Source organism: Lepisma saccharinum, chromosome 1 (assembly GCF_977018435.1).
Source record: "Lepisma saccharinum chromosome 1, izLepSacc3.1, whole genome shotgun sequence".
In the NCBI taxonomy this organism is placed as follows: Eukaryota; Metazoa; Arthropoda; class Insecta; order Zygentoma; family Lepismatidae; genus Lepisma; species Lepisma saccharinum.
In genome coordinates, this window is record NC_139229.1 from 222,536,823 (window position 1) to 222,562,188 (window position 25,366).

Consider the following 25,366-nt stretch of genomic DNA (forward strand, 5'->3'; position numbering starts at 1 on the left):
GTCGTTGTAGGTTTCCGTGACCGAGTTACGCTACTCATTTTTAGCTCCCCAATTTCCTCACGACTGTGGATGGCCAGCGGTTCCATACACAGGCCAAAATCTCAGGACCAGGTGTTCCGGGTTCGAATCCCGACCTGGGCATGGATGTTTGTGATTGTCCATTTTTCAATTTCTTCATACCATCACTCATCCCCATCTTCGCAAATAAGCTAAAAGTAGCACAAAAAGCTAAGTAAAATAAAAACAAATCAATCAATGAAGTGTTAGGGCAGAACCATATATCACACAATACAGGTGAAATTGTTATTGGTTGACGTGAATTGTTAATATGCCTAAACTCTTAAAATACTCTAATATCAGGTTTTCTGTTGCAATTATTATTTTAATTTTGAGGGCCTTCATGACCGAGTACTTTGCATACTGCTCTATGAAACCGGAGACCCTATGTTCTATTGATTGATTGATTTGCTTTATTTTAATTCGCTTCTTGTGCTACTTTTGGCTAAACGCGACGATGAGGATGGTCGATGAAATGATGAAATTAATGAAGGGACATTCACGATGTACACCGAATGAACACAATGCCAAGGCCGGTGATTAAGCAAGCTGTGCTAACCACTCTACCATGGACGCCGGAATCCTTTTAATTAGGAGAAATCGTTCTTTGACATCGAACTAAGAACAGTTAGTATTCGTCACGTCGGAGTTATTATATTTTAAATTTCGAACAATCAATTGAGATTTATTCTTAACCATCCTTTTGCCTACATCAAAACTTCCACACAATAAGATCAATTACACTAAGGACAACGGCGTTAGAGTCTATGATTTAAGGAATGATTAAGCACACGATGATGACGGAAAATAATTCACATGATTATAATGATGCATTACATCAGTGAAACATTAATTTTCGGTCATGAAGAAAAATTGAAAAACGCAGGGACACAATAACAGATTGATTGATTTATTTTATTTCACTTTTCTTCCACTTTTGGGTAATCACAAAGATAAGGATGAAAGGTATGTTATGATGAAATTTGTGACAACTACAAACGTAGATGGATAGGACACAGTTCAAACCCCACAGACCATTATACGGGCCTTATGTTTAGACGCCAGATCCTCGTTAGTGTGCAAAATGCACTCCATGGTCACAATGACGAAAGCATTCGTAGATTTGATTTGTATATCCTTCTTTTTTTTAGAAAAACCCGAGCTAAACTATTGCGCATTAATCTATGTGATATGCTCATTACTTCTCAGGAACACTCGCGGCCTTCAACTAGTTTTATAATAATAATAATAATAATAATAATCCGTTGCGCAACAGCCCATGAAGGGCCTAGGCATACCTACCGACTGGCGGTCTCCCTCCCACACTTTCTTTCGTCACCTCTAAGCGTGGAGATCTTCAACCAGTATTGGAATAGTCGGGGGGGGGGGTCAGCCCGACGTATCCCCAGCCGTTATAGTAGGTCTTCTCGACCGGATTACGCTCACTCACTCGGAGCTCCCCAATTTCCTCACGATGGTGGGTTGCCACCGGCCCTATACGTAGGCCGAATAAATTCCGACCAGAGCCGGATTCGAACCTACGCCGTCCCGCAGCGAACGATCTCAAGACGAGTGAACGCCTTAACCTTCTCGACTACGGAGGAGGACCAACTAGTTTTATCCTTAAACAAAATTGCAGGTTAGGATGTTAACAGATACTTCCAAGACAAAATCCAAAAAATACTGTCACATACGCAGAATGTATTTTTTTTCTCGTTTCTACTAGCCGGCCCCTGTGGCGGAGTGGTTAGCATATCGCGCTACGATGCTAGGGGTCCCTGGTTCGAATCCTGGCCTGGGCATGGATGTTTCTGAGTGTCCATTCATCAATTTCATCATATCATCCCTCATTCCCATCTTCGCAATTTAGCCAAAAGTGGCACAGAAAGCGAAATAAAATAAAGAATCAAATCAAAATCGTTTCTACTACATCCCTGGGGAGTAAAGACAGCTGGAGCATGGTGATGATCATATGACCTCCAAAATGGCCGGATTCGAGAATATACAGGTATTGGACATTGAAACTGAAACATCTGCGCAAATAGCCTGGGATGTTCGCGGGACTCACCAGAGCCATGTGGTAGTTGCAATCGTACTTATGGGCAATGAGTCACGTTTGCGGGTCCTTGGTAGTCACTCCAGTAGAAGAGGTTCGTCTGTGAACGTCAAATCGTGTGTTTAGAGTGGTATAATTGGGGACATATCAGACTTCAAAAGAGGGCAGATCGTAGGGGCACGTCTAGCAGGTGCATCTGTGTCCAAAACTGCAACACTTTGTGACGTCTCATGAGCTACAGTAACCAGGGTGATGTGTGCATATGAACAGGAAGGACGAACCACATCCAGGAGGAGCAACTGCAGTGGACAACGGAAGTTGTCGAAAAGGGACGTCAGGGCATTACTGATCGGAGCGGGAATATTCTTTGATCTGCTTTGTATAGGTTAAATACATCTCGCACCAGGGTTGCCAACTATACAGAAAATCACTTTCGGATAGATCGTGGGAGGCAAATATGATATTACGTCACATCATGCATCACAAAACATATGTTGTCTTAGCATAGAAGAACGAATCGAGGATCAACTGCAAAGATTCTAGTCACTTGAAGAATGCAACGCTAAGCCTAGCTTATCCGCAGAAGAGATTGATTGTGAAGAACATTTTAAGGCTAATTTCAAGAAAGATGAAACTGGAAGATTTATTCTTAGATTACCAATAAAGGACAGCATAAGCAAATTAGGTGATTCGAAGGAAATAGCAACCAGAAGATTTCATTTAATGGACAAAAGACTCGTGAAGAATCCACAATTGAAGGATGCTTATGTCATTTTCATGAACGATATGCAACGTATTGAGGAAGATAAATGTCACATTTCAGAATGTTTCTTGCCTCATCATTGCGTAACCAAAGAAACAAGCTCCACATCGAAGCACCGTGTTGTTTTTGATGCCTCATGCAAAACATCCAGTAGATCTCAATGATATTCTAATGGTGGGACCTACAATACAAGATGACATATTCGCTATTGTCATACGATTCAGGCAACACAAATACGTCATTACTTGTGACATTCAGAAAATGTATAGACAAATACAAATTCATTCAGAAGATACTTGTCTGTAGAAGATCATTTGGCGTGATGACCCACAGAAACCTCTCAAAATATTCCAGGTCTCAACAGTGACGTATGGGACAGCTTCAGCACCATTTCTTGCTACGAGATGTCTTCAACAACTTGCATTAGATGAAAAACATGACTTTCCAAAGGCTACAGAAGTCGTACTCAGAGATTTCTAAGTTTATGATATTCTAACAGGTTCCAATACAAAGGAAGAAATATTAGAATTGAGGAACAGCCTCATCGCATTATTACAAAGTGGAGGATTTCAATTGAGGAAATGGTGTGCTAATGACCCAACATTATTATCTCATATTCCAGTAGAACGTCAAGAAACAAAACAAGATCACATTGACGAAGGACAACAAACTATAAGGAGTTCAGGATTATTCTGGAATCCTACCACAGATGAATTTTACTTCACAATAAAAGATACAAATCGAATTGAACGAATTTCCAAACGATCTGTTTTATCCACCATTGCTGGTATCTTCGATCCATTAGTCATACTCAAACCAAAGGTATTTCTTCAACATCTGTGGAGACTGAAACTAGATTGGGACGAAACATTATCATCATCATTGCATTCAGAATGGTATCACTTTCGCAATGAACTACCACAGCTAGAGAAACTTCATGTTCCCAGATGGATAATGACCGAATCAACTTCAGAAGTGGAAATACACGGGTTCAGCGACGCATCTGAGCTTGGTTATGGAGCATGCATTTGCATTATATGCAAGGATTCAAATGGACACATCACATCTACTTTACTTTGCTCGAAATCTCACGTTACCCCTCTGAAGAAGGTAACTTTACTACGTTTGGAACTCTGTGGAGCATTACGTCTTGCCAGACTCACACACAAAGTCACAGAAGCTCTAAAATAGACAGGAATCAAGATTATTTTATGGTCAGACTCTACTACTGCACTAGCTTGGGTGAAAGCGCCTTCATCACAAGGGAAAACTTTCGTAGCCAGCAGAAACTGACAAGCAGCTATGAATGTACACATACGAACACATACATGTACGAACTCAAGACAATCCAGCAGATCATATTTCAAGAGGCTTGTTACCATCACAGATGTCAAATGCTAAATCTTGGTGGTATGGACCATCATAGCTAACAAATTAACTTATTGAAGACAATGAGATTACAGTTGAACCTCAGGAAGTGCCTGAACAAATTAAAACTACAGTCGCCTTAACAATTACAAACTCATTTGAGTTACTTGAACGATTCTCCACATTAGAACGATTACAAAGAGACGTATTGTATGAGATTCACTCACAACTCAAGCAAGTTACAGAATGAACAACAGTTTGGACCATTGACAACAACTGAGCTGTAATCAGCTATTACATGCTTAATAAAACGTACTCAACAACAAGAATTTCAGCAAGAGTTGCAAGCTCTCAAGACTAAAGCAGAACTACCCAAGTCAAGCAGACTACTTAACTTAAATCCATTTCTCGACAAGAATCAAGTAATTAGGGTGGGCGGAAGAGTTGCAGCATCTGAAAATACATATGAAATATCCAATTATTCTACTTGCAAACTCCAGATTGACTATTTTGATTGCTGAAAATGAGCACAGAAGACTACTCCACGCTGGACCTCAACTTCTGCTGACGTCACTAAGCCAATCGTATTGGCCCCTCAGTGGACGAAACTTAACCAGAAAAAATTTACATGAGTGCATTGTTTGCTTCAAAAACAAACCAAAGACATTTGAACAGCTGATGGGAGACCTTCCAAGAGAAAGAGTGACTCCAAGCAGACCATTTTTACACAGCGGTGAAGATTACTGCGGTCCAATTTTCATCAAAGCCAACAATCGTCGTGGCAGCAGACTAGAAAAGGCTTACATTGCAATTTTTGTCTGTCTGGCTACAAAGGTTGTGCATATCGAACTAGTCAGCAATTTAACCACAGATGCATTTATTGGAGACTTGAAACGATTCATCTCTCAACGAGGAAGATGTGCTAAAATTTTCTCTAATAATGCAACAAACTTTGTAGGCGAACAACGTGAATTACGGGAGTTACAAGCATTGTTCATGTCACAAGTTCATCAAGAAAAGGTTCAGAATTTCCTAGCTTCTGACAACATTGAATGGCATTTCATGCCCCAAAGGTCAGCAAGTATGGGAGACCTCTGGGAAGCTTCAGTGAAGTTGCTGAAACATCATTTGAAAAGGATAATAGGAGACGCCTCATTCACTTACGAAGAAACTTACACATATTTAACACTCATCGAAGCTTGCTTAAATTCTATACTCTTGACGCCTTTATCTAATGACCCGAACGACCTCAACCCTTTAACCCCTCGTCATTTTCTAGTTAGTGAGGAACTCAGTTTTTATTTCAGAACCTGATTTGAACTTAATTCCAGTGAATAGACTATCCAGGTGGCAGTATATGCAACAGTTGTATCAACATTTTTCGAACCGATGGTCACGTGAATATCTCACAAATCTTCAACAATGATCCAAGTGGAAACGGAAGAACACGAATCTACGAGTTGCAGACCTGGTCTTACTCAAGAAAGACAAGTTTTCCCCCTTGAGCTGTAAGTTAGGAAGAATCACCGAGCTACATCCTGGAAGTGATGGACTTGTTCGGGTTGTGTCCATAAAAACAATTCATGGCCAGACGAAGAGAGCAGTCGGGAGGATGTGCCCGATTCCAGTGTAGTGTAACTAGTGCAACTTAATTAGGTTGAAGGCACTGCCTTCAAGGTGGGCAGCCTGTTCCGCCAATCGCAAAACAGTCAATCATCGCCATCTTTTGGCGTTCAGTATTAACAGAAACAATAGAACATCATCGAGCGTAGAGCAGAAACTGCCACCTGCATGTGAATAGATCGCTGTTCACTACTCGATGTACTTTCATGTATAATTTACAGTTTGTTTATGTTTTATCTAGAATAAAGCCACGTGTAATCATAACGCGAATGTTTTTTTATCATAATCTCAACGGTACGGATGCACAACAGTCCAGAGCCACAACACTGTGTCTTGTTCCAACATGCAAGAAAAGCACTGCTGTGACCTCATACGGATGCTAATTTTTAGCTCTTCTGTATGTCATAAAATGTCACAATGTTTGATGTATTTCATCCGAGCTTTGCAAATGTATCAATAACTAAAAAAGAAGAAGAAGCCATTGTGAGGTGCGCAGGAGAAGAATGATAGTTGTGGGTGGTTCGCCTAAATTTTTTCATCGTCACCCTAGTGGCGCATGAAAAAATGATTGAGGAGGCAGAGGTAGAGGGAATTTTTTCTAGACCCTCTGTGACGGGTAGGTCATCTCACGACTTGTTTGATCCACCCTAGTAATATTATATTAGTCCATCACCTTAAGTTCATTTCATGCTTATCTTTCGCTGTCCCCCCTTCTTTCATCATCCTTACCTCTGTTCGCCCTGTCCCTCGTCGCTTCCTATATTTCGTCGGCTCCTATATCTCATCGCATCCACCCTTATCTTTCTTTGCCCCTGTCTCTCGCCGCCTTTTATCTTTCGTCGCCCCCTACCCTTAGTCATTCTTATCTTTGTTCCCCCTAATAATTCATGCCCTGCTAACATTTGTCGCCTCTATCCTTCGTCATTCTTATTTTTGTTCGCCCCCTGTCTCTCGAAGCCCTCATCATTCGTCGCGTCCTATCTTTCGTCATTCTTTGTTTGTCTCTCGTCGCCTCATATTTTGTCGCCCCCATCCTTCGTCATTCTTATCTTTGTTCGCCCCATCTCTTGTCGCCCCTATCTTCAGTCACTCTTATCTTTGTTCGCCCCCTGTCTCTCCTCGCCCCTATCTCTCGTCATTCTTATCTTTCTTCACCCCTATCCTTCGTCATACTTATCTTTATTCGCTCCCTGCCTCTCGTAGCCTCATATCTTTCATCGCCCCCATTCTTCGTCATTCTTTTGTTCGCCCCCTTATTATTCCTCACGTCCTATCTTTCAGTATTTCTAACTTTGTTCCCCCCTTTCTTCGTCGCCCCCATCTTCCATCCTTCTTATCTTTGTTTGCCCCCATCTCTCGTCGTATCCTATCTTTTGTCGCCCCTCTCTTTCACCACCCCTATTTTAGTCACTCCCTGCACTCGGCGTTAAGCTAACTGCTCCTTCATAACGGTAATTCCTCGTAAAATACCACAACATTTGCTTTATTGCATTTCAACTGTGCACATTATCGAAAAATCAAGTAAGACTTTAGGCTCTGTCGCCCCTTGGGTAGTTGGGCACCCCCTCCGCCTCCCTTTATTCCGCTCCTGTGTTTTTTAATTGACAGTATGTATATTATATTTCATTGCAACTGCGTAAATTATTTATCAATATATGAAAAAATCAAATAGATCCTCGGTGGAAGTCGCCCACAACACCCCCTCAAGGGCCTCGGAGGGGGCAGTCGACCACTTCGCCCCCTTTAATCTGCTCTTGTGTGGAAAGGTGGTAAACAAATAAACATTAGAATCCTACATTTATTATTTTACTATCTGATTGCCTGGGTATTTATTTATCCATATCTTCTAATAGACAGGAATATAATGAATTCTAACTAAAGGGTAAAATGAACTTGGAGTTGAACGGCATTGGGAGTGTCACTATTCATCTCAGCGGCCCCCCAAACTATGTATTCCACACTAATATCGGTCGTTTTACATGTCACCCCTTCCCACCCTACCCCTAGAAGTGCCAGGGGTGTCTTGGAATTGAACGGCATTGGGAGTGTCACTATTCATCTTAGCGACCCCGAAAACTATGGATTCCACAATAATATGGGTTGTTTTCGATTATTTTTACGTCACCCCCTTCCCACCCTCTTCACTAGGGGTTTTACCGCCACAGTATTTCTTTCCATATTGCAAGTGATATGTATAGAGTCCAGCGCAGATAATTCTGCCGTGCAATGCGCGACAGAACTAAAGAAGCAGTGTTGCTAATGGAGCAGATAGAAAAATCGCTGCGGTGCGCCGATGCACAGCTGTTACGTACAACAATAAAATTAGAGAATTCAGGTCTATCTAACGTTGAGTTTTAAACGTCATGCATTATACCAGGACTAGGATTAATATGTACTAACAAGTGGCTTTGTATGTAGCTACATACATATGGACTAAAAATTCGCAAAATATGAACTAACACATAAGTACAATTACCAAAAATTCTGCAAAGAAGACTTGTTCATACGATTCCTTATTTGAGTGATTTCAAACAAAATAAAAAAAATATATACGTATATATTATTTTTCATTGCATTAATGCACTGGTGGCGTTCTAACTTTTCACTCCCAAAACCCGTATACACTGGTATGGAACTGCAACGGCAGATAATAACATGCCAACGTGTTAAACCGCTACAATTGCACCATAACACTCCTCCTCAAACAGTATTATTATTTCCTCTCTGAGATCTGTGACAGTCGGTTGCCTTTGTTGTACATTTACAAAGGATGCCGGCTTCGACAACAATAACAAGTACATATACTGCCACTAGATGATAAGCTGCGCGGCTTTTTCTTTTGTTATGAACCAGGGCCGGTGCTAGTCATTTTGCCTCCCTGGGAGGTGGCAGTAGATGCCGCTCTATTTCGACCTCCCCCCCCCCCCGGTCATTACGCAGCAACGGAAAATTGAAAATCAATATATTCCTAACTAAAACATCAAATATAAAATAAATAATGAGACTTCTTATGCTATTTCAATACTATTCAGCGCAAAAGAATATCTCGCTCGATCACAGTTTTCAATAGGCTTATTTTTTTCTTCTCTTCAAATTTTGCCGCTCGGTTCGCCCTCCCCTTCCGCCGGCCCTGCTATGAACTTGGTCACCCATCAAAGCATGGCAATTTTAACACAGAAAACAATATGTATCGCATTAAGCAGCAAAAATGACAGCCTCCTCTATGCAATTTCTACAAGAACACCTGCCGGAGCCAGAGTTGAATTGCTTAGAATTTCCCGAGCTTGGCTATGCAAGGTTTTTGATTTCAACTTCGACAGAACTGGAGGCATTATGGAATTTAACGTTCATTAGCAAACACACACTTTTACATACACACACGCAATACACGCACACAACGTCAAACCGGTCAAATACTTAGTATAAAATAAAAATATGGTGCTTCCAATCCAACAAAACTCACCGCCACTTTACCTGCTTTCCCCTTCCGTGACAGAAATAGTGCTTCATTATTACAGTTGGCAACACTAGTTACTAGCTAGCCAATGAACATGCACTGCATAAAAGAAGCAAGGACTACGCCGTGCTATATTGCCACATTGCCGTCCCTGCTGACCGGTGGGAACCGCGAGCTGGAGCGCTGTTCAATTGTTTTCAATGAAGTTTGCGCGAGTGTGTCCAGGAATGGAATGACAATATGGCAACAATAGCGAAGGTTTTCGAGCAGGGTAGAACACGTGATGCTAAGAGAGAGGGAGACGAAACGAAAATTCGTTTCTACGCAACGGCAAATTTACGTGTGTGGCACTCTACCAAGTTTGGTTGAAATCGCTCCAGGCATTCGAGAGTTATGGCGGAACAAACACACACATATACATCCATTTTTATATATTAGATTAGATTGGGTGTTCCTACGTTTACAATCTTGATGATTAGTTACAAAAATAAAAATGTGAAACATAAGTATGGTAAGAAGTATATAAAAACTTTAATTTACATATTTTTTCCAGTTATTGAAAAAAAGTAAAGCACAAAAATAAGTTTGTAAACAAACTGTTAAGCACAATTTTAGAGTTTCAATTGTAAATCCTTACTGTTTCTAGTGAGAATCATGTGCTCGCGTAGCCTGACATAGTTTCTTGATGTCTGCTTGTACACTTGAAACTTTCAAGTGGATATTCGGCTCCATATTTAGTTTATTTCGGTACTTGTTTTTTAGGTACACCATGGATGAAAAAACACTCTGAGCTGATTGCGTACCCCCTTCAAGTAGTTTGTGTACTCCTGGGGGTACGCATACCACAGTTTGAGAACCACTGTCTTAGAGGATGTGCTTATGTGGCTCCAATTGTGCCAAACACACTCTTCCAGGCATAAGATTCACTCTGCATAAACCCGCATGACCATCTTCGAGAAAATCCACGACACACACCACCTTTGCTACCGCATCATGCAGGCCTTTGATCAAATACCCTCACAGATGCTTATACAGTGTGTCCCAAAATAACGTTTATACTCTTTGAGCTGTAATAACAGAGAAACTATTAAATATGACTTGACTGGACTTTTTGCATTTGAAACTGCAATGTCTATGTTGAGCATATGTGAGCAGACAGGGGTTGTTTTGTTTTGAGTTCAGTCACAGTCTGCCAAGCGGTAGTCATTAGTGTATACAAAATGGCAGGTGAGAATTTTTTTTTTTCGAGAAACATAAGAAGAGTCAAATATTCATCCAGATCTCCTGATTTATGACAGTTAAATTACTACCTGGGGGAACTGTGATGAATGCTGTGTATGCCGCAAAGCCAGATACACTGAGTGATGTGGGACATGCTCTTGAGACAACCTACGGTTCCCTTCCAGCAGAAAACATATCTGCTGTTATAGATCTGTTCATATTGCAAGTAATGTATTGCCATGGTGGTTGTTTTGAACATCTATAACTTCAAGGTATGGGACACCAAAAAAAAGTTTGTGCTTGCTGTTATTAGTGTTCCTGTTGTTGACGTTCAAAGAGTGTAAACACTATTTTTGGAAACCCTTTATGAATAATTCACAGCTTCAAAAGAATGATAATGACTGTGATATTGCAAAGTTGTTCTGGATTATTGTCAAGTGTGTTCATGTATGTTGCATTAAAATTTTTCTGTATGTCTCTCATTCTTCACATCATATACAACATAATTTCCCTTATACAGGCAGGGCTTCATGTAATCCGCATGCTATTTCTCTATTCATGTTTTCATTCACCCCAACATCAAATTTAAATAGGCACACGTTCGCAATCTCAGCCATGGCGGAAGTAATGTGATCAGCACCATGGTTTGGCCTCTCTCACCCCCAGGTTTGGGACCAACACATGCCTTACGTCGAATTTCATAAGTTTATTTTATTTATTTATTCATATCAGTGACATTTATACAAAGGAACAATTTCAGCAATAACGCCAATGGTGGAAAACGGAAGTACTGCAGGTGGATAACCACAGTCACATTTTCCACAGGCAGGAGGCGAATGAGAGTCGTCCGTGGAATGGTGGACATTGCAGGTGAATTATTTAATGTATATTTATTTATTTATAAATTTATGCTCTTTTATAAAAGCAGGCTCTGTAAGATTGATTAGGATTTGCAATATATGTTGCTAGACTGTGAGCCATTAAATTTTCTACACCACACAAATATCCAGAGACATGGATAGCTTCTGGATATTCATGCTGAAATTTTGGATATACAGGAATGTCAAGTAGACATCCATTGGTTATCCCCTGGATATCCATGTGTCCATCCAGGGGACATCCATAGGATATCCAGAAAATACATGTTTTTGATATTCTGCGAAACATTTTTGGATACTCTGTGCACTATTTTTGGACACTTTTTGGACTCATTTTTGTACATTCTATGGATGACTTTAGGACATGTTTTGGATATTGGTGCGACTTGGTTCACATGATCTGGACAATATCTGGATGTTTTTATTTCATTGTGTGCAAGCATATATTCTGGTCTAAAATTGGACCTAATCTGGACATTATTCTGATATTTTTCATACATACTCCCACGTGAACTTGAAATGTACTATCACTTAGATAGATACATTTATTGAGGAGGTGAATGAATGTTGTGCAAGAATCATTTGCAATTTTGCATTGGCTCAGTTATCGGAATCAGTAAATTATATCAGTAGTTTATCGGTATTGGGAAGCAAGAGACCTGCAGTGGGAATGCAGGACTATTAAAAACTGTAGAATTTGACGTATTCACAGATTCATTTAGTGAAGAAAAAATACCAACAAGTTGTGACTGTCTTTGTCACTTTAGTAGTTGCTTCTTAGTGGAAAAGCACATCTTATAATTCCAACTGGAAATAACACAAAAATCTCCACACAGAAGTTATATAATAATACTACACCAAAACCTCAATTATCGGTGAGTATTTTCTTAGGCGTCAACTATACCCAGCAAGAATATCCTGGAAGCTGCAACAAGAGAAAATGGGCAAAAAATCGCCCTCCACTAATCTCAATGCACAAAGGAGTGTTTTCGACCTCGTCAAGTGCCTCTCCTGACGAGCTACACAAATACGACCCTTCAAAAGTACCAGTTTCAAGGAACCAAAATTATCGCAGAAATTATAGTATTCTGAAATTAAGGATTACCATTAAATGTTTGACCGGATTTTCTTAAAAACTACTTCTTTACCATAAAATGAAAGTATAGAGTGATTTTGGGGATTTTCTTTTATTCATTACCATTAATAGGTATACAACAGGAATCATTTATGATTATCACGATTTAACAAAAACAGCACGTTATGAATAATTGTGAGAATCTATTTACTGGACAAAAATATATCTCCAGTTTCAAATATATAGTCTTAACAATACAACTTATTTCTGACATTTCTCAATTACACATTCCTCACAACTTCTACCTTCATTCATTAACGTACAAATTCTAGTGGTAATATGGGGAGGGGACTTGAATTCACACCTTTGCAACAATATTAAGAAAAAAAATAACCACCATTAACAATGAACATATATAATTTCTCATTCACTCGGAAGAAGACTTTCGTCGTGGTTGATTGAGACGTGATTCTAGGACTTGTGTATTTCAAGGAATACAAATCAAACAAGGGACGTTAATGAAGACTACAACGTGCAGTCATAAAACTAGACAATTAGTAAAGTTGAAATAAAAAATAGATTTGACCAGGCCCACATCGATTTCTTATTAAACTTGCTATCCCTTGCTGGTCATATACCAGATGTAATCCTTATCAGTACCTCAACCATGGCTCGGCCAGGTCACGTGTCAGGATAGTGGCTTGTTATATAACCAAGATGTTGCACGGTAAAAGACACTGCATGAACTTTTGAGCCTCTCGACTCCCGACACTAGCAAACTTCTGGATCAAGGAACTTGCTAGGTGGCAACTTCCTAGGTGGCAGCACTGAGTGAGCTCCTGGATGCCAGATGAGTTTAGCAATAAAAACAAGTGAAAGGCTAGGACATGGTTCTCCCACACAAAGTGGGAAGGAGGAAGTGGCGAATGGGAAATAATAAAATGGGCTGGAGGCCCGATTCACCACAAAGTGCATAAATTAGTGTAATATTGTGTATAACTTTAGATTTTCATTTTATATTATTTTTTCTATGCATAGTATATTACATATAGATAGATAGATAGATACAACCGATGCGGTGGTTTTAACATGTTTTATTGTGAGTTTTAAGGGGTTTTTAGCAAAGAGGTTTTAATTTTGTATAGGTACACTATGTAGTGTTTTTAACCCAAACCTTTCACCCAGTATCCTCACATGACACTTCTCTGACGTGGTTTGATATTCCGAGCCGAAAACGACAACCTGAGGAAGGAAGCAGTAAAGCTTCCGAAACGTCGTTCACATAAGAATACATACTCACTTGCGTAAGTAGACCAATTTGAATACTCTAACGTATTTTTATTTTTGTTTATTAATAGTGAGTAACACGCACGTAACCAATATGCCGATGAGTCAAAAGTCCCTGACCACTACTTATAAAATGGAAGTGAGTGTAGATTGCAGCAATTAGTCATGGTAGTAATATGTTAGGCCTAGAGAGAAACTTTTTGGTGCATGTCATGACAATGTCCGCCATCTTGGATCTAACTTCCATTTCCTTAAATGGGAAGGGGGGCATGTGGGCTAAAATTTCACCAGGAATTCAGTGGTGAAGTCAGATTTATGAAAACTTTAATGATAAGGAAGTTATGGGCATATGAAAATGACAATTACGTATCATTTGCAGGTGCTGAATCATGCCATTGACCAAGGCTGAACATCCAGATCAGCAAGCTGTAGGAGGACAGAAGTGTGTGTGCTGTAGCTCGTGATTTCAATGAACGGAACACTCAACAGAACCCAGTGTCATACGTTACAGTGTCCAAATTGCTGACCAGGTTCGAAGAGAGCTGGTAGGCTCAGAACTGCCACTGATGAAGGAACAGGCAGGGCAGTGCTGGCATCGTTTGCCAAGTCTCCGCAGCGTAGTACACGTCGAATGTCTGTGCAATGTGGTGTCAGCCAGAGTTCCATTTGCAGGGTGTTAAAGATGGTTGAGTGGCACCCGTACAAGCTGCAGCTGCAGCACCATCTCTCTGAGGACGACCCGGATAGGAGAATACAGTTTTGTGAATGGGCTATGGAGCAAATTTTTATGTGAATGGGGAAGTGAATAAACAGAACATGTGGTATTGGTCCTCCGAGAACCTGTTGTGGAGTGATACGAGCAAAATGGTTGCTGCTGGGAAGGTGGGTCGGCATCTGGGGGACACGTACCATTGGTCCATTGTTCATTCATGACAATTTAAATGCAGAGGGCTACTTGCAGTTGTTACAAGAACACATTTTCCCGTCAGTTTTGACGGAGGATGACAGCTTCCACTCATATTTTCAGCAGGATGGGGCACCACCTCATTATGGGTAACAGGTTCGTCACTATCTGGACCTCCAGTTCCCTGGTCAATGGATTGGTTGACATGGGCCAGTGGAATGGCCTCCCTGATCACCAAATTTGACCCCACTCGATTTTTACCTGTGGGGTCATGTAAAGTCAATCGTGTATGCTGAAAAGATTCAGGATGTGGGTCACTTGGAGCAATGGATACTGGATGCCTTTGCACAAATCACACCTGAGATATTGCTCCGTCCGTCTCAACATGTGCACAGCACAAGAAGGACAGCACATTGAACACATTGTGTAACTTTCATATGCCCATAACTTCCTTATCATTTCACCACTGAAATCCTGGTGAAATTCTAGCCCAAAACCATACCCCACATAAATCCCTTCCCGTTTAAAGAAATTAAGTTGGATCCAAGATGGCAGTCACCAAGATGGCGGACGTTGTCATGACATGCACTAAAAAGTTTCCTCCTAGGCCTAACATATTACTACCATGACCAATTGCTGCAATCTACACTCCCTTTCATTTTATAAGGGGTGGCCACGGACTTTGTTTCACCCTGTATATTCATTCCATCGATTTTTCTTCTAACTTTTTCCCATCAAAATGATATACATAAATTGTAGCATTTTGTACAATATCAAGCATATATTTTAATTGAAAGCTGCTACCTCCGTCTTGTAAAGAAGTTCTGTTTAATTATAGCAATGGTAAAGGGTTAAACACCCACACAACACTTGACTTTACCATGCACAAGCAGAATGTTTGCATTGCTACGCCCCTTGTGGGTACCTACTTACATGTTATTTACCACGGCTACAGATATCTTAATCTCAGGGGATAGGTTCTTTGTTTGAGAATTCCAAATAAGAAAGCGTTTTATAGCCAAGAGGATATAGTTAAATGCGGATCTATATTCTGAGAACTATACAAAATACAGAGAAAAATATATAGCGACATTGAAATATATCGAAAAATTACATCGGTTACATTCTTCTTGAAAGGAAATCTTCTTCTTTCTCTTCGTAATTATGGGAAGGCTTCTTCTTCTTCTCTCTCTTGATTATAGAATAGGCTTCTTCTTCTTTGATTATGGAAAAGGCTTCTTCTTCTTTTCTTCCTTTGATTATGGAAATAAGCTTCTTCTTCTTTAATTATGGAAAAGGCTTCTTCTTCTTTTCTTCTTTGATTATGGAAAAAGCTTCTTCTTCTTTTCCTTTTGATTATCGAATAGGCTTCTTCTTCTTTTGATTATGGAAAAGACTTTTTTTATTATTTCTTCTATATATAAGAAATCTAGTTGCGTCGTCTCGCTTCCTTTTCTTTATGCCCTATATATGTTTTCTTTCCCTTTCCCAGTTTCTTTGGCAAACGATACAAGCTATACTTATATAAAGGAGTAGGGTCGACTAAACTGACACTAGCGCCACCTCCTATGTAACGACCAAAGGGGAATAACCAGGATCGCTAATAACAAGCGCTGCCAATGGCCCAGTGCGACTAAAAAAGAAGCGCAACCGTAAAGTGCTTCGGGGCGTCTAATTGACCACAGCGCCACCGGGGAACGGACAAATGCAAAAGCTGACGATGTTCTCCTCGTCAGAGAATCAAAAAGAAATTGAGATACATTTCTGAATTCATTTGCTCGCTTAATAAATTTCCTAAATGTTTCATATGCGGCTATATTCTTAATTCTTTTAAATTACTATATACATCATTCTATTTACTTCTATTATAGTATTTGAACTCTTCTTTTATATGTTTCTCAATTTACTATAATATATATAATTCCTCTTCTCTGCTCCTAGTTTGTACAATGAGCTCTGATCCTCTTTATATGGCATGCTGCCATCTGTCGTCGCTCTTGGGAAACTTCTTACTTGCAACTTTCATTGTGTCATCGAAACTGGCACGTGACACAATATTCCCCTCCTTGAGGATAAAAAATTTCTCTATTGGAAGAAATCTTTTGGAAATAGATAAATTTTTCCACTTTCTCTGCATGTCGGTTGACTCTTCTCATTGGCTCTCATTTCTACTGCTTATATTCCTTTTCACTTTCACTGTGCAATTATATGTCCTGGCATGCAGCATTTTTCCTCATCTCTCTATTACTCTCTTCCTTCTATTTTCATTTCTATATATCTTATCACCACGTTCCGGAAATATTCGTGACCTCTTAAGTTATTTTTAGATACAAAATATAATTCTTTAATAGTTCCCCTCCTGCTACTCTAATCTCTCCAAGATAGTCTTTACCTGACGATGTCCTGCCAAAAAAGTTATTTTTGTTTCACCCTTTTCCTCTTTCAGCAATCTCTCTACAGATTTTCAGTTAGCTCAGATTTTTCCATTTCAAAGAACTCTCTCTCTCTTCTCTAAGTTGACCATCTACGTGTTTTTATCAGCTACAATAATTCTTCACATCAGCCTTAATTTCATATCAGCATGTATCTAGATATATTTATTTTCTGGGATTACAACCCATTTCTCGGAAAACAACCGATTCTTCTTTAACTTCTGGGATTACAACCCGTTCTCGGAATACAACCGATTCTTCTTTAGCTTCTGGGATTACAACCCATTTCTTTTACACTTTTCTAAATACACGATGACCTTTAGTCGTCTAAGCTTACAAAGAATTTATTTTACTGATACTATTCGATCTTCTTTCATATTATCTTCTTTATCCTGAGAGTTTTCTTCGTAATTAACTTCCTTCTGTGCTTAACTGTTCTATCTTCTTTGTTCTTCTGTTCATACAATTGAAAAGTTTACTTCCATTTTTCACATTACTTTCTTTGGCATCTTTCCTTTTACAGGTTTCATCTTCCACTATCGGTCTCATTGTTCACTGGAGTGGTGACATAAATTAGCAGTTATTATTCTTTCTTAACATATTACTTGCAGAATAGATTTTCCTCCAACGATGGGTATTATATATCTTTTTACAGGAACTAACATTAAAGAACTAAAATTTTCTTCCTTTCAAATAGATCACTAATAATTCCACGAATTTTTCTTCTGGTGAACTGGAACCTTTTTCATACACTTTATTAATTTTAGAAACGTACGCTTGTCAGTCTGTAAATCATAACATCTCCTTCCTTTGCACTAGTCAGTCTTATTTGTTTCTTCCAATTTTTTCAAATACTCGTTGCTTGTCACTATCTTGTTTTCTTTCTCTCTTCCTCTTTTTCTTCTCTTTCTTTGATTTTCTATTCTATTCTTCCTCCTCTTCCAACATTCTTCCAGTAAAGAAGTTACTTTCATTTCTCTCTTCTTCCAATCTGGTTTCTGCCAAGACTTCTTCTTATGTTCTACATCTTCATCAAATGCATGCTCTCCTTGTCTTTTCCGTCTCGTCTTCTTCTTCCTTCTCTTTGGCAAAGTAGCATCAAAATCCATTTGATCTATGTCGACCCTTTTTAGCATATTCTTAACTTTCTTCAGGTTCTTTTCTATTTTTAATTTCTTTCTCTTCTCCTTCTGCCATATCTTTACGTGAATATATCTAAATTTCATTTTACTTTTCTTCTTTCTTTGTTTACATCTTCGGTCAGGCGTATGCTTCTTTTCTTCCTCCGTCAGAGACTCGTCACTGGAAATTTCTTCTTTCATCTTCATTTTGACATAGATTTCTTCATCATTATATTGACAACTAAATTTTTCATCTCTTTCTTCTTCTTCTATTTTCTCATCTTCCTCTTGTTTGACCTCTTTAAGTTCCTGAGTGTTTTCTTCTCGTAACTTTATAGCTACTTCTTCTTTCTTGCTGTCATGCTCGTCATTGGAACTTTCTTCTTTCATCTTCCAACTTCTATCTTCCATCAAGACCTTCGCTTCTTCTATCTCGTCTTCGTTTTCTGCTATTTTGGAAACATCTACTTCTGTCTTGCTGTCATTTTCTTCTGTTCTTGAAACGGCTAATTCTATCTTGTTTTCGTTTTCTTCTATTCTGGAAACATCTACTTCTGTCTTGCTGTCATTTTTTTCTGTTCTTGAAACGGCTAATTCTATCTTGTTTTTGTTTTCGTCTATTCAGGAAACATCTACTTCTGTCTTGCTGTCATTTTCTTCTATTCTTGAAACAGCTACTTCTATCTGAGAATGGCTTTCCCCGATTTTAATTTCCGGACTTTCATTTCTTCGTTCATTTTCTTCTCTAATCTCTGTAACTTCATCTTTGCTTCTTCTATTCATATCTAAACTTGTACTCTTGATCGACAGCATTGTTCCTTCTATTATTCTCTCCCTTTTGTCAAACATCTCGTCTTTCTTTCTAATCTTCTGTGGTGCTCTTCTACCATTCTATTCCTTTCGTCAAGCATCTCCATCATCCTTCTATATAACTTCTGGCACGTTTCCATCACGGTCATTTCTTCTATTTTCTCTTGTTTTTCCTTCACTGTATTTTCTCCGTTCTCGTCCTCGACTTTATTTTCTTTCTCCATCTTGGCTTTCTCTCTCTTTGCTTTCTTATTCACAAATCTGCTAGCCCCACGTTGGGCGCCACTAATGCTACGCCCCTTGTGGGTACGTACTTACATGTTATTTACCACGGCTACAGATATCTTAATCTCAGGGGATAGGTTCTTTGTTTGAGAATTCCAAATAAGAAAGCGTTTTATAGCCAAGAGGATATAGTTAAATGCGGATCTATATTCTGAGAACTATACAAAATACAGAGAAAAATATATAGCGACATTGAAATATATCAAAAATTTACATCAGTTACATTCTTCTTGAAAGGAAATCTTCTTCTTTCTCTTCATAATTATGGAAAGGCTTCTTCTTCTTCTCTCTCTTGATTATAGAATAGGCTTCTTCTTCTTTGATTATGGAAAAGGCTTCTTCTTCTTTTCTTCTTTTGATCATGGAAATAAGCTGCTTCTTCTTTAATTATGGAAAAGGCTTCTTCTTCTTTTCTTCTTTGATCATGGAAAAAGCTTCTTCTTCTTTTCCTTTTGATTATCGAATAGGCTTCTTCTTCTTTTGATTATGGAAAATACTTTTTTTATTATTTCTTCTATATATAAGAAATCTAGTTGCGTCGTCTCGCTTCCTTTTCTTTATGCCCTATATATGTTTTCTTTCCCTTTCCCGGTTTCTTTGGCAAACGATACAAGCTATACTTATATAAAGGAGTAGGGTCGACTAAACTGACACTAGCGCCACCTCCTATGTAACGACCAAAGGGGAATAACCAGGATCGCTAATAACAAGCGCTGCCAATGGCCCAGTGCGACTAAAAAAGAAGCGCAACCGTAAAGTGCTTCGGGGCGTCTAATTGACCACAGCGCCACCGGGGAACGGACAAATGCAAAAGCTGACGATGTTCTCCTCGTCAGAGAATCAAAAAGAAATTGAGATACATTTCTGAATTCATTTGCTCGCTTAATAAATTTCCTAAATGTTTCATATGCGGCTATATTCTTAATTCTTTTAAATTACTATATACATCATTCTATTTACTTCTATTATAGTATTTGAACTCTTCTTTTATATATTTCTCAATTTACTATAATATATATAATTCCTCTTCTCCGCTCCTAGTTTGTACAATGAGCTCTGATCCTCTTTATATGGCGTGCTGCCATCTGTCGTCGCTCTTGGGAAACTTCTTACTTGCAACTTTCATTGTGTCATCGAAACTGGCACGTGACAACATAAAGTTAAAAATGTTATGTAATTCTACCAAATCATACGATATTAATTAGGGCTGAGTAGATGCCACTTTGAAATGATATCAATATTGATACTCGCATGGATTTCCACCAATACCGATACTCCCACACATACCACTGCATGAAAATTGTATAATAAAATTTGTTTAAATATTAATTAATATTAATGTGTAACAGGGAGAATACAAATCATGATTTAAATTTTAAAAAATCATTTTTGATGATTTTTCTTACTTAAATCAATTTTTAAAATTTAAATGGCTACTTTTTGTAAAAAAAAACATACTTAAAATTGTTTGTATGGCTTTTGGCACCATACATATATATATATATGTTTTTATAGAAAGGCCTTTTATCGTAAATAGCTCTGTAAAATATATGAATAGTTTGATTAAAGCAAATAAAAAATTATACGTAAATATACATTTTTCTATTTCTGATACTGTGTACATATAAACTTACTATGGAAATGTTTGTTGAGTGTGTTAATGAAACTATAATAATTTCAGTAATTTTTCTTCCAGAGAATATGAAACGTTCTGGATGTACCATATAATTGTAACTTAAAATAATTTTTTAGTCTATGAAGCTGAATTTTGGCAATTTCTAAAATGATAGTTTGCAAAATATCAGCTAGCATGTTTATTTAGTGTTCAAACAAAACTGGTGCAAAATATAAAAGAAATTGGAATTTTGCATAATTTGCAGGATAATTCTGTGCCGAGAAAGTGTCGTGCGGCATTTTTGCAGACCCTGTGAAAGATCAATATGCTGGGAAAATATCGCTAGATGAATTCCAACCGATACTTTCCAATACTGATACTACTAGTAATGGCCGACACCGATTCATCGGCCGCTCAGGTCTAATATTAATTAAGTAGTTTCATTACTAACTCACCCGGTGGAGGCACATTGTGGTTTGGATTCAACTTTAAACTGTAGGTCCTGTCCCGATTAGCCTTCATGTGCATAAAGTGGACTTAAAACAAAAACTAATTACTAACTCAAATATTCTAAAATGATTTAATTAAATTTTTTCTGTTGCAGTGTATCTTGGCGGAGTGTATGGGTTGTTCGTCGGCGCCAGTGTCATGAGCATCGTGGAAGTAATTTACTATGTTATCATAAGACCTTTGTTTCTTCTTATGCGGAAGTAGTATGAAGTAAACTTATCCAGTTATTAATTTGTTTACACTGGATAACAATTACCAGTATGTGGATGTTGGATGCCAATTGCAAACACAGTTTTACATGTGACATCGCTACAGAAAAATGTTTAAAATAGAAATAAACTTGTAACCTATAATAATTTACTTGAATCCAGAAATCCTGAAGTTAACTCCATCAAAATGTCTTCATGTTAAACTACTAACTACAGTGCATTTTGAATATATATCTGTGTGTGTGTGTCTATATATATATACACCAGGTGGGGCACCTAAAAGTACCACAGCGAATAGTTCTGAAATGCAAAGGTTTACGGCAGTGCTGACATCACCGATGTAAATGTGGTCAAGGGGCCCAGTGGACAGAGCATGTCTGGTCTCTAGTCGCCATCTTGAAGTCTGCCATCTTGGATTCAGCTCATGTTCTTGAAATGGGAAAGGGGTCATGTGATACATGATTTCAGGCTAGAATTGACTGGTGCTGCTGACTGGTGGCCTCAGGGTGAGTGTGAGCATCTGCAATGCCCAGCATCCACATTTGCAAAAGACATCACAAGAACCAGTGGGCCAAATTCAGAGAGACCACTTCAAATCAGAAATGAGAAGTGCCATTGATACGCTGTTTTAGCACAAATGACAAGCAGAATGTGGGTCACAAATGTCCCGAACGAAGGGACATGTTTTGAAAGGGAAGGGGCCTGCGTTACATAATGCAAGTACAAATAAGGACAGAGATATGTATTGACATTGTAATAATGTTGAACAAAACAAAGTTCAGACTGCCCCACTTGATGGATGTGGGCTCGCTGCCACGGTCGTCTTGCTAACATACCATACGGGTACTCTACATGACAAGCATGCTTGTGCAATGAACGACAAGTTGCTTTTTTCAAAGGGTATGTTCCAAATGGTTGCCATCAGCTGCAATACAGGCTTGCAGTAACACACAGAGATCGTTTCACATGCTATATCATGTATTGTGTAATTCCTGCACACACTGCGGTGTTTCATGTCTGCCGGTGTGGTCAGTATGTCCCTGTAGGCAACCACTTTCAGTTGATGAGCTGGCCATCCATCATGTTGATACTACATGATTCTCCTAGTCTGCAACGGAATGTCCTCTAACATTGGTGGAAGTTCATGTGATAGGAAGTTGAGATCCTTGTCGGTATTCAGTGTACAGTCTATGAAAAACGGCCCTATGAGGTGATCACCCACGATACCACACCACACAGGGTCTCCCCGATGGCACAGTGGTAGCGTTGTTGCTTTGTAATCAAGGAGTCCCGGGTTCGATACCCAGTGGAGGCACAAGTAGTTCGGATCCCACTTTAAACTATAGGTCTAGTCCCGATTAGCCTTTCTGTGCATAAAATAGACTTAAAACAACAAATCAATCGATCAACCACACCACACGTTCACACTCCACAGACGTTGGTGTTCCACCTGTCGAAACCAATGTGGATTTATGGACCAATAGTGCATGCACCGAAGGTTGACGTGACCATGATTTGTAAAGGTTACCTCATCAGTAAACAAGATGTACAACAAATCAGGTGTGTCGTTTCTTAACAACCATGTACAAAAATTCACACAGTTCTGAAAATCATTCCCATGGAGTTCTTGATGGAGTGAAATATGGTATGGGTGGAACTTGTGGCGATGAAGAATACCTAGCACACTTTGTTTACTTATCCCACCGTCTGTAGCAATAGCACAGGAGATAATGTGTCAATCCACAGTAGCAGAGGCTAGCACATTGGTTTCACCCACTTCTCCAGTCACCATCTTGTTTCGAGCATGTTTGCGAGACGTTACACTGCTGGTTTCCCTCAGTTGAGTGAATAGCTTGTCAAACAGTATTCGCGACGGTTGACGTCTGTTTGGATATCTCTCTGCATACACACAACACGATAGCACGGCATTTTTCCTGCATTCTACATACACTAGGGTCATGTCGGCCTTTTCTGTAATCGTGAACACCATCTTCTCCAGTTTACCTATGTAGCATGACTCACTTCTATGCACTACCATGGTCCATGGTTGTTGCAGAAATGGCCACGTGGTATGTTAGCAGGACTGCCATGGCAGCCAGCCTGCATCTGTCACAGCAGTACTGGAGGTCAAGTGCGGCAGTCTGAACTTTGTTTTGTTCAACATTATTACAATGTCAATCCGTATCTCCGTCCTTATTTGTACTTGCATCATGTAACGCAGGCCAGTTTCATTTCAAAACATGTCCCTTTGTTCAGGACATTTGACTTTCCGATAATTGTCGGAACCCCAAATACGTATGATACTTTTGTGACTCGCATTCTGCTTGTCGTTTGTGCTAAAACAGTGTATCAATGGCACTTCTCATTTCTTATTTGAGGTGGTCTCCCTGAATTTGGTCCACATTTTCTTGTAATGTCTGTGGCAAATGTGGATGCTGGCCATTGCGGACACCCACACTAACTCTGAGGCCACCAGTCAGCAGCACCATTTCCATGCGATCTTGACGAGTTTGTGACATGTGACACCTGGAACAAGGAAACAACCTGCCATTACATTGCTAACAATCCTACTTCGGTCAATACTAACTCTCTTCAAAATAAAGTTATGTAGAAAACAAATTATGTTTCATGTTTCTGAGTCAATTCTAGCCTGAAATCATGTATCACTCACTTCCCATTTAAAGAACATGAGCTGAATCCAAGATGGCGGACTTCAAGATGGCAACTAGAGACCAGACATGTTCTGTTCACTGGGCCCCTTGACCACATTTACATCCGTGACGTCAGAACTACCGTAAATCTTCGCGTTTCAGAACTATTCGCTGTGGTATTATTAGGTGTCCCACATATATACACTAGCAGCAGAAAGTTTAGACTCACCTGTAAAAATTTGTAATTCACTGAAAGTAAAGTTTAAAATGTGACAACAGGTGACACTACTGTGCTGGAATTTCACTATTGATAAAAACAGAATGTTTTTAAAGCTGTTTTGATATGTCTTGGAAATTTTAATCTATTTATCGAATGATGTTTATGTAATATCAGTGTGCAGTCCTCTTCTATAAACCTTTTCCTCTGTTATTGATATGCTCTTAACAAGTTCTCACTGTCTTTTAATACATTCTTGCTATGTTAATCTTCAACGTTGCAATGATATTACTGATTGTGAGTGGTTGCATCAGCCTACTGCAGAGTTATTGTGGGGTCAGTAGTACTTATACCAGAAGTGATTGTGTGTAATTTTAACCTACAGTACCTGCTATTGTTGTGCTGTATTTGAACCTTGTGAAGTATTAGTGCCCAATTGGACATAAAGGTGGGAACAAGTTCACATTTACCAGCAACTATGGAAGAAAAAGCTAATATAAGCCAAGAAATTAGCACCAAGGCATGTGCATATAAGGAAATTAGATGTTCAAACCGACAAATAGCAAAACAATTAAACATTTCTGAATGCAGTGTCAGTTGAGCAGTTATACGAAGAGAGGAAACTGGCAGTCATGAGGATCAGCCATGCTGTGAGCATCAAAGGAAGACTTCTATCGTCAAGGACATCCACATTGTCATCCTCAGTAAGCGTGACAGAAGGCGTTCGGCAGCGGACATATGCACAGAAATAAATAAAACAAGAGAGCAACCAGTGTCTGTTACAACAGTGAAAAGTCGTCTGCGTGCGGCTGGATTATGTGGTCGAG

General features: G+C 39.1%; 1 protein-coding gene across 1 annotated transcript in view; it reads left to right on the top strand.

The window, feature by feature from the left end:
• Nucleotides 1-21,817, top strand: part of LOC145992018 (uncharacterized) — an 87,692-nt gene extending 65,875 nt beyond the window's left edge. Inside the window, exons 4-5 of the mRNA XM_083128036.1 lie at nucleotides 11,306-11,415; nucleotides 21,557-21,817. Of these exons, the coding sequence (XP_082984162.1) occupies nucleotides 11,306-11,415; nucleotides 21,557-21,666 (220 nt within the window). The 3' untranslated portion in view covers nucleotides 21,667-21,817. The remainder of the gene's footprint in view (nucleotides 1-11,305; nucleotides 11,416-21,556) is intronic.
• Nucleotides 21,818-25,366: the final 3,549 nt, after the last annotated feature.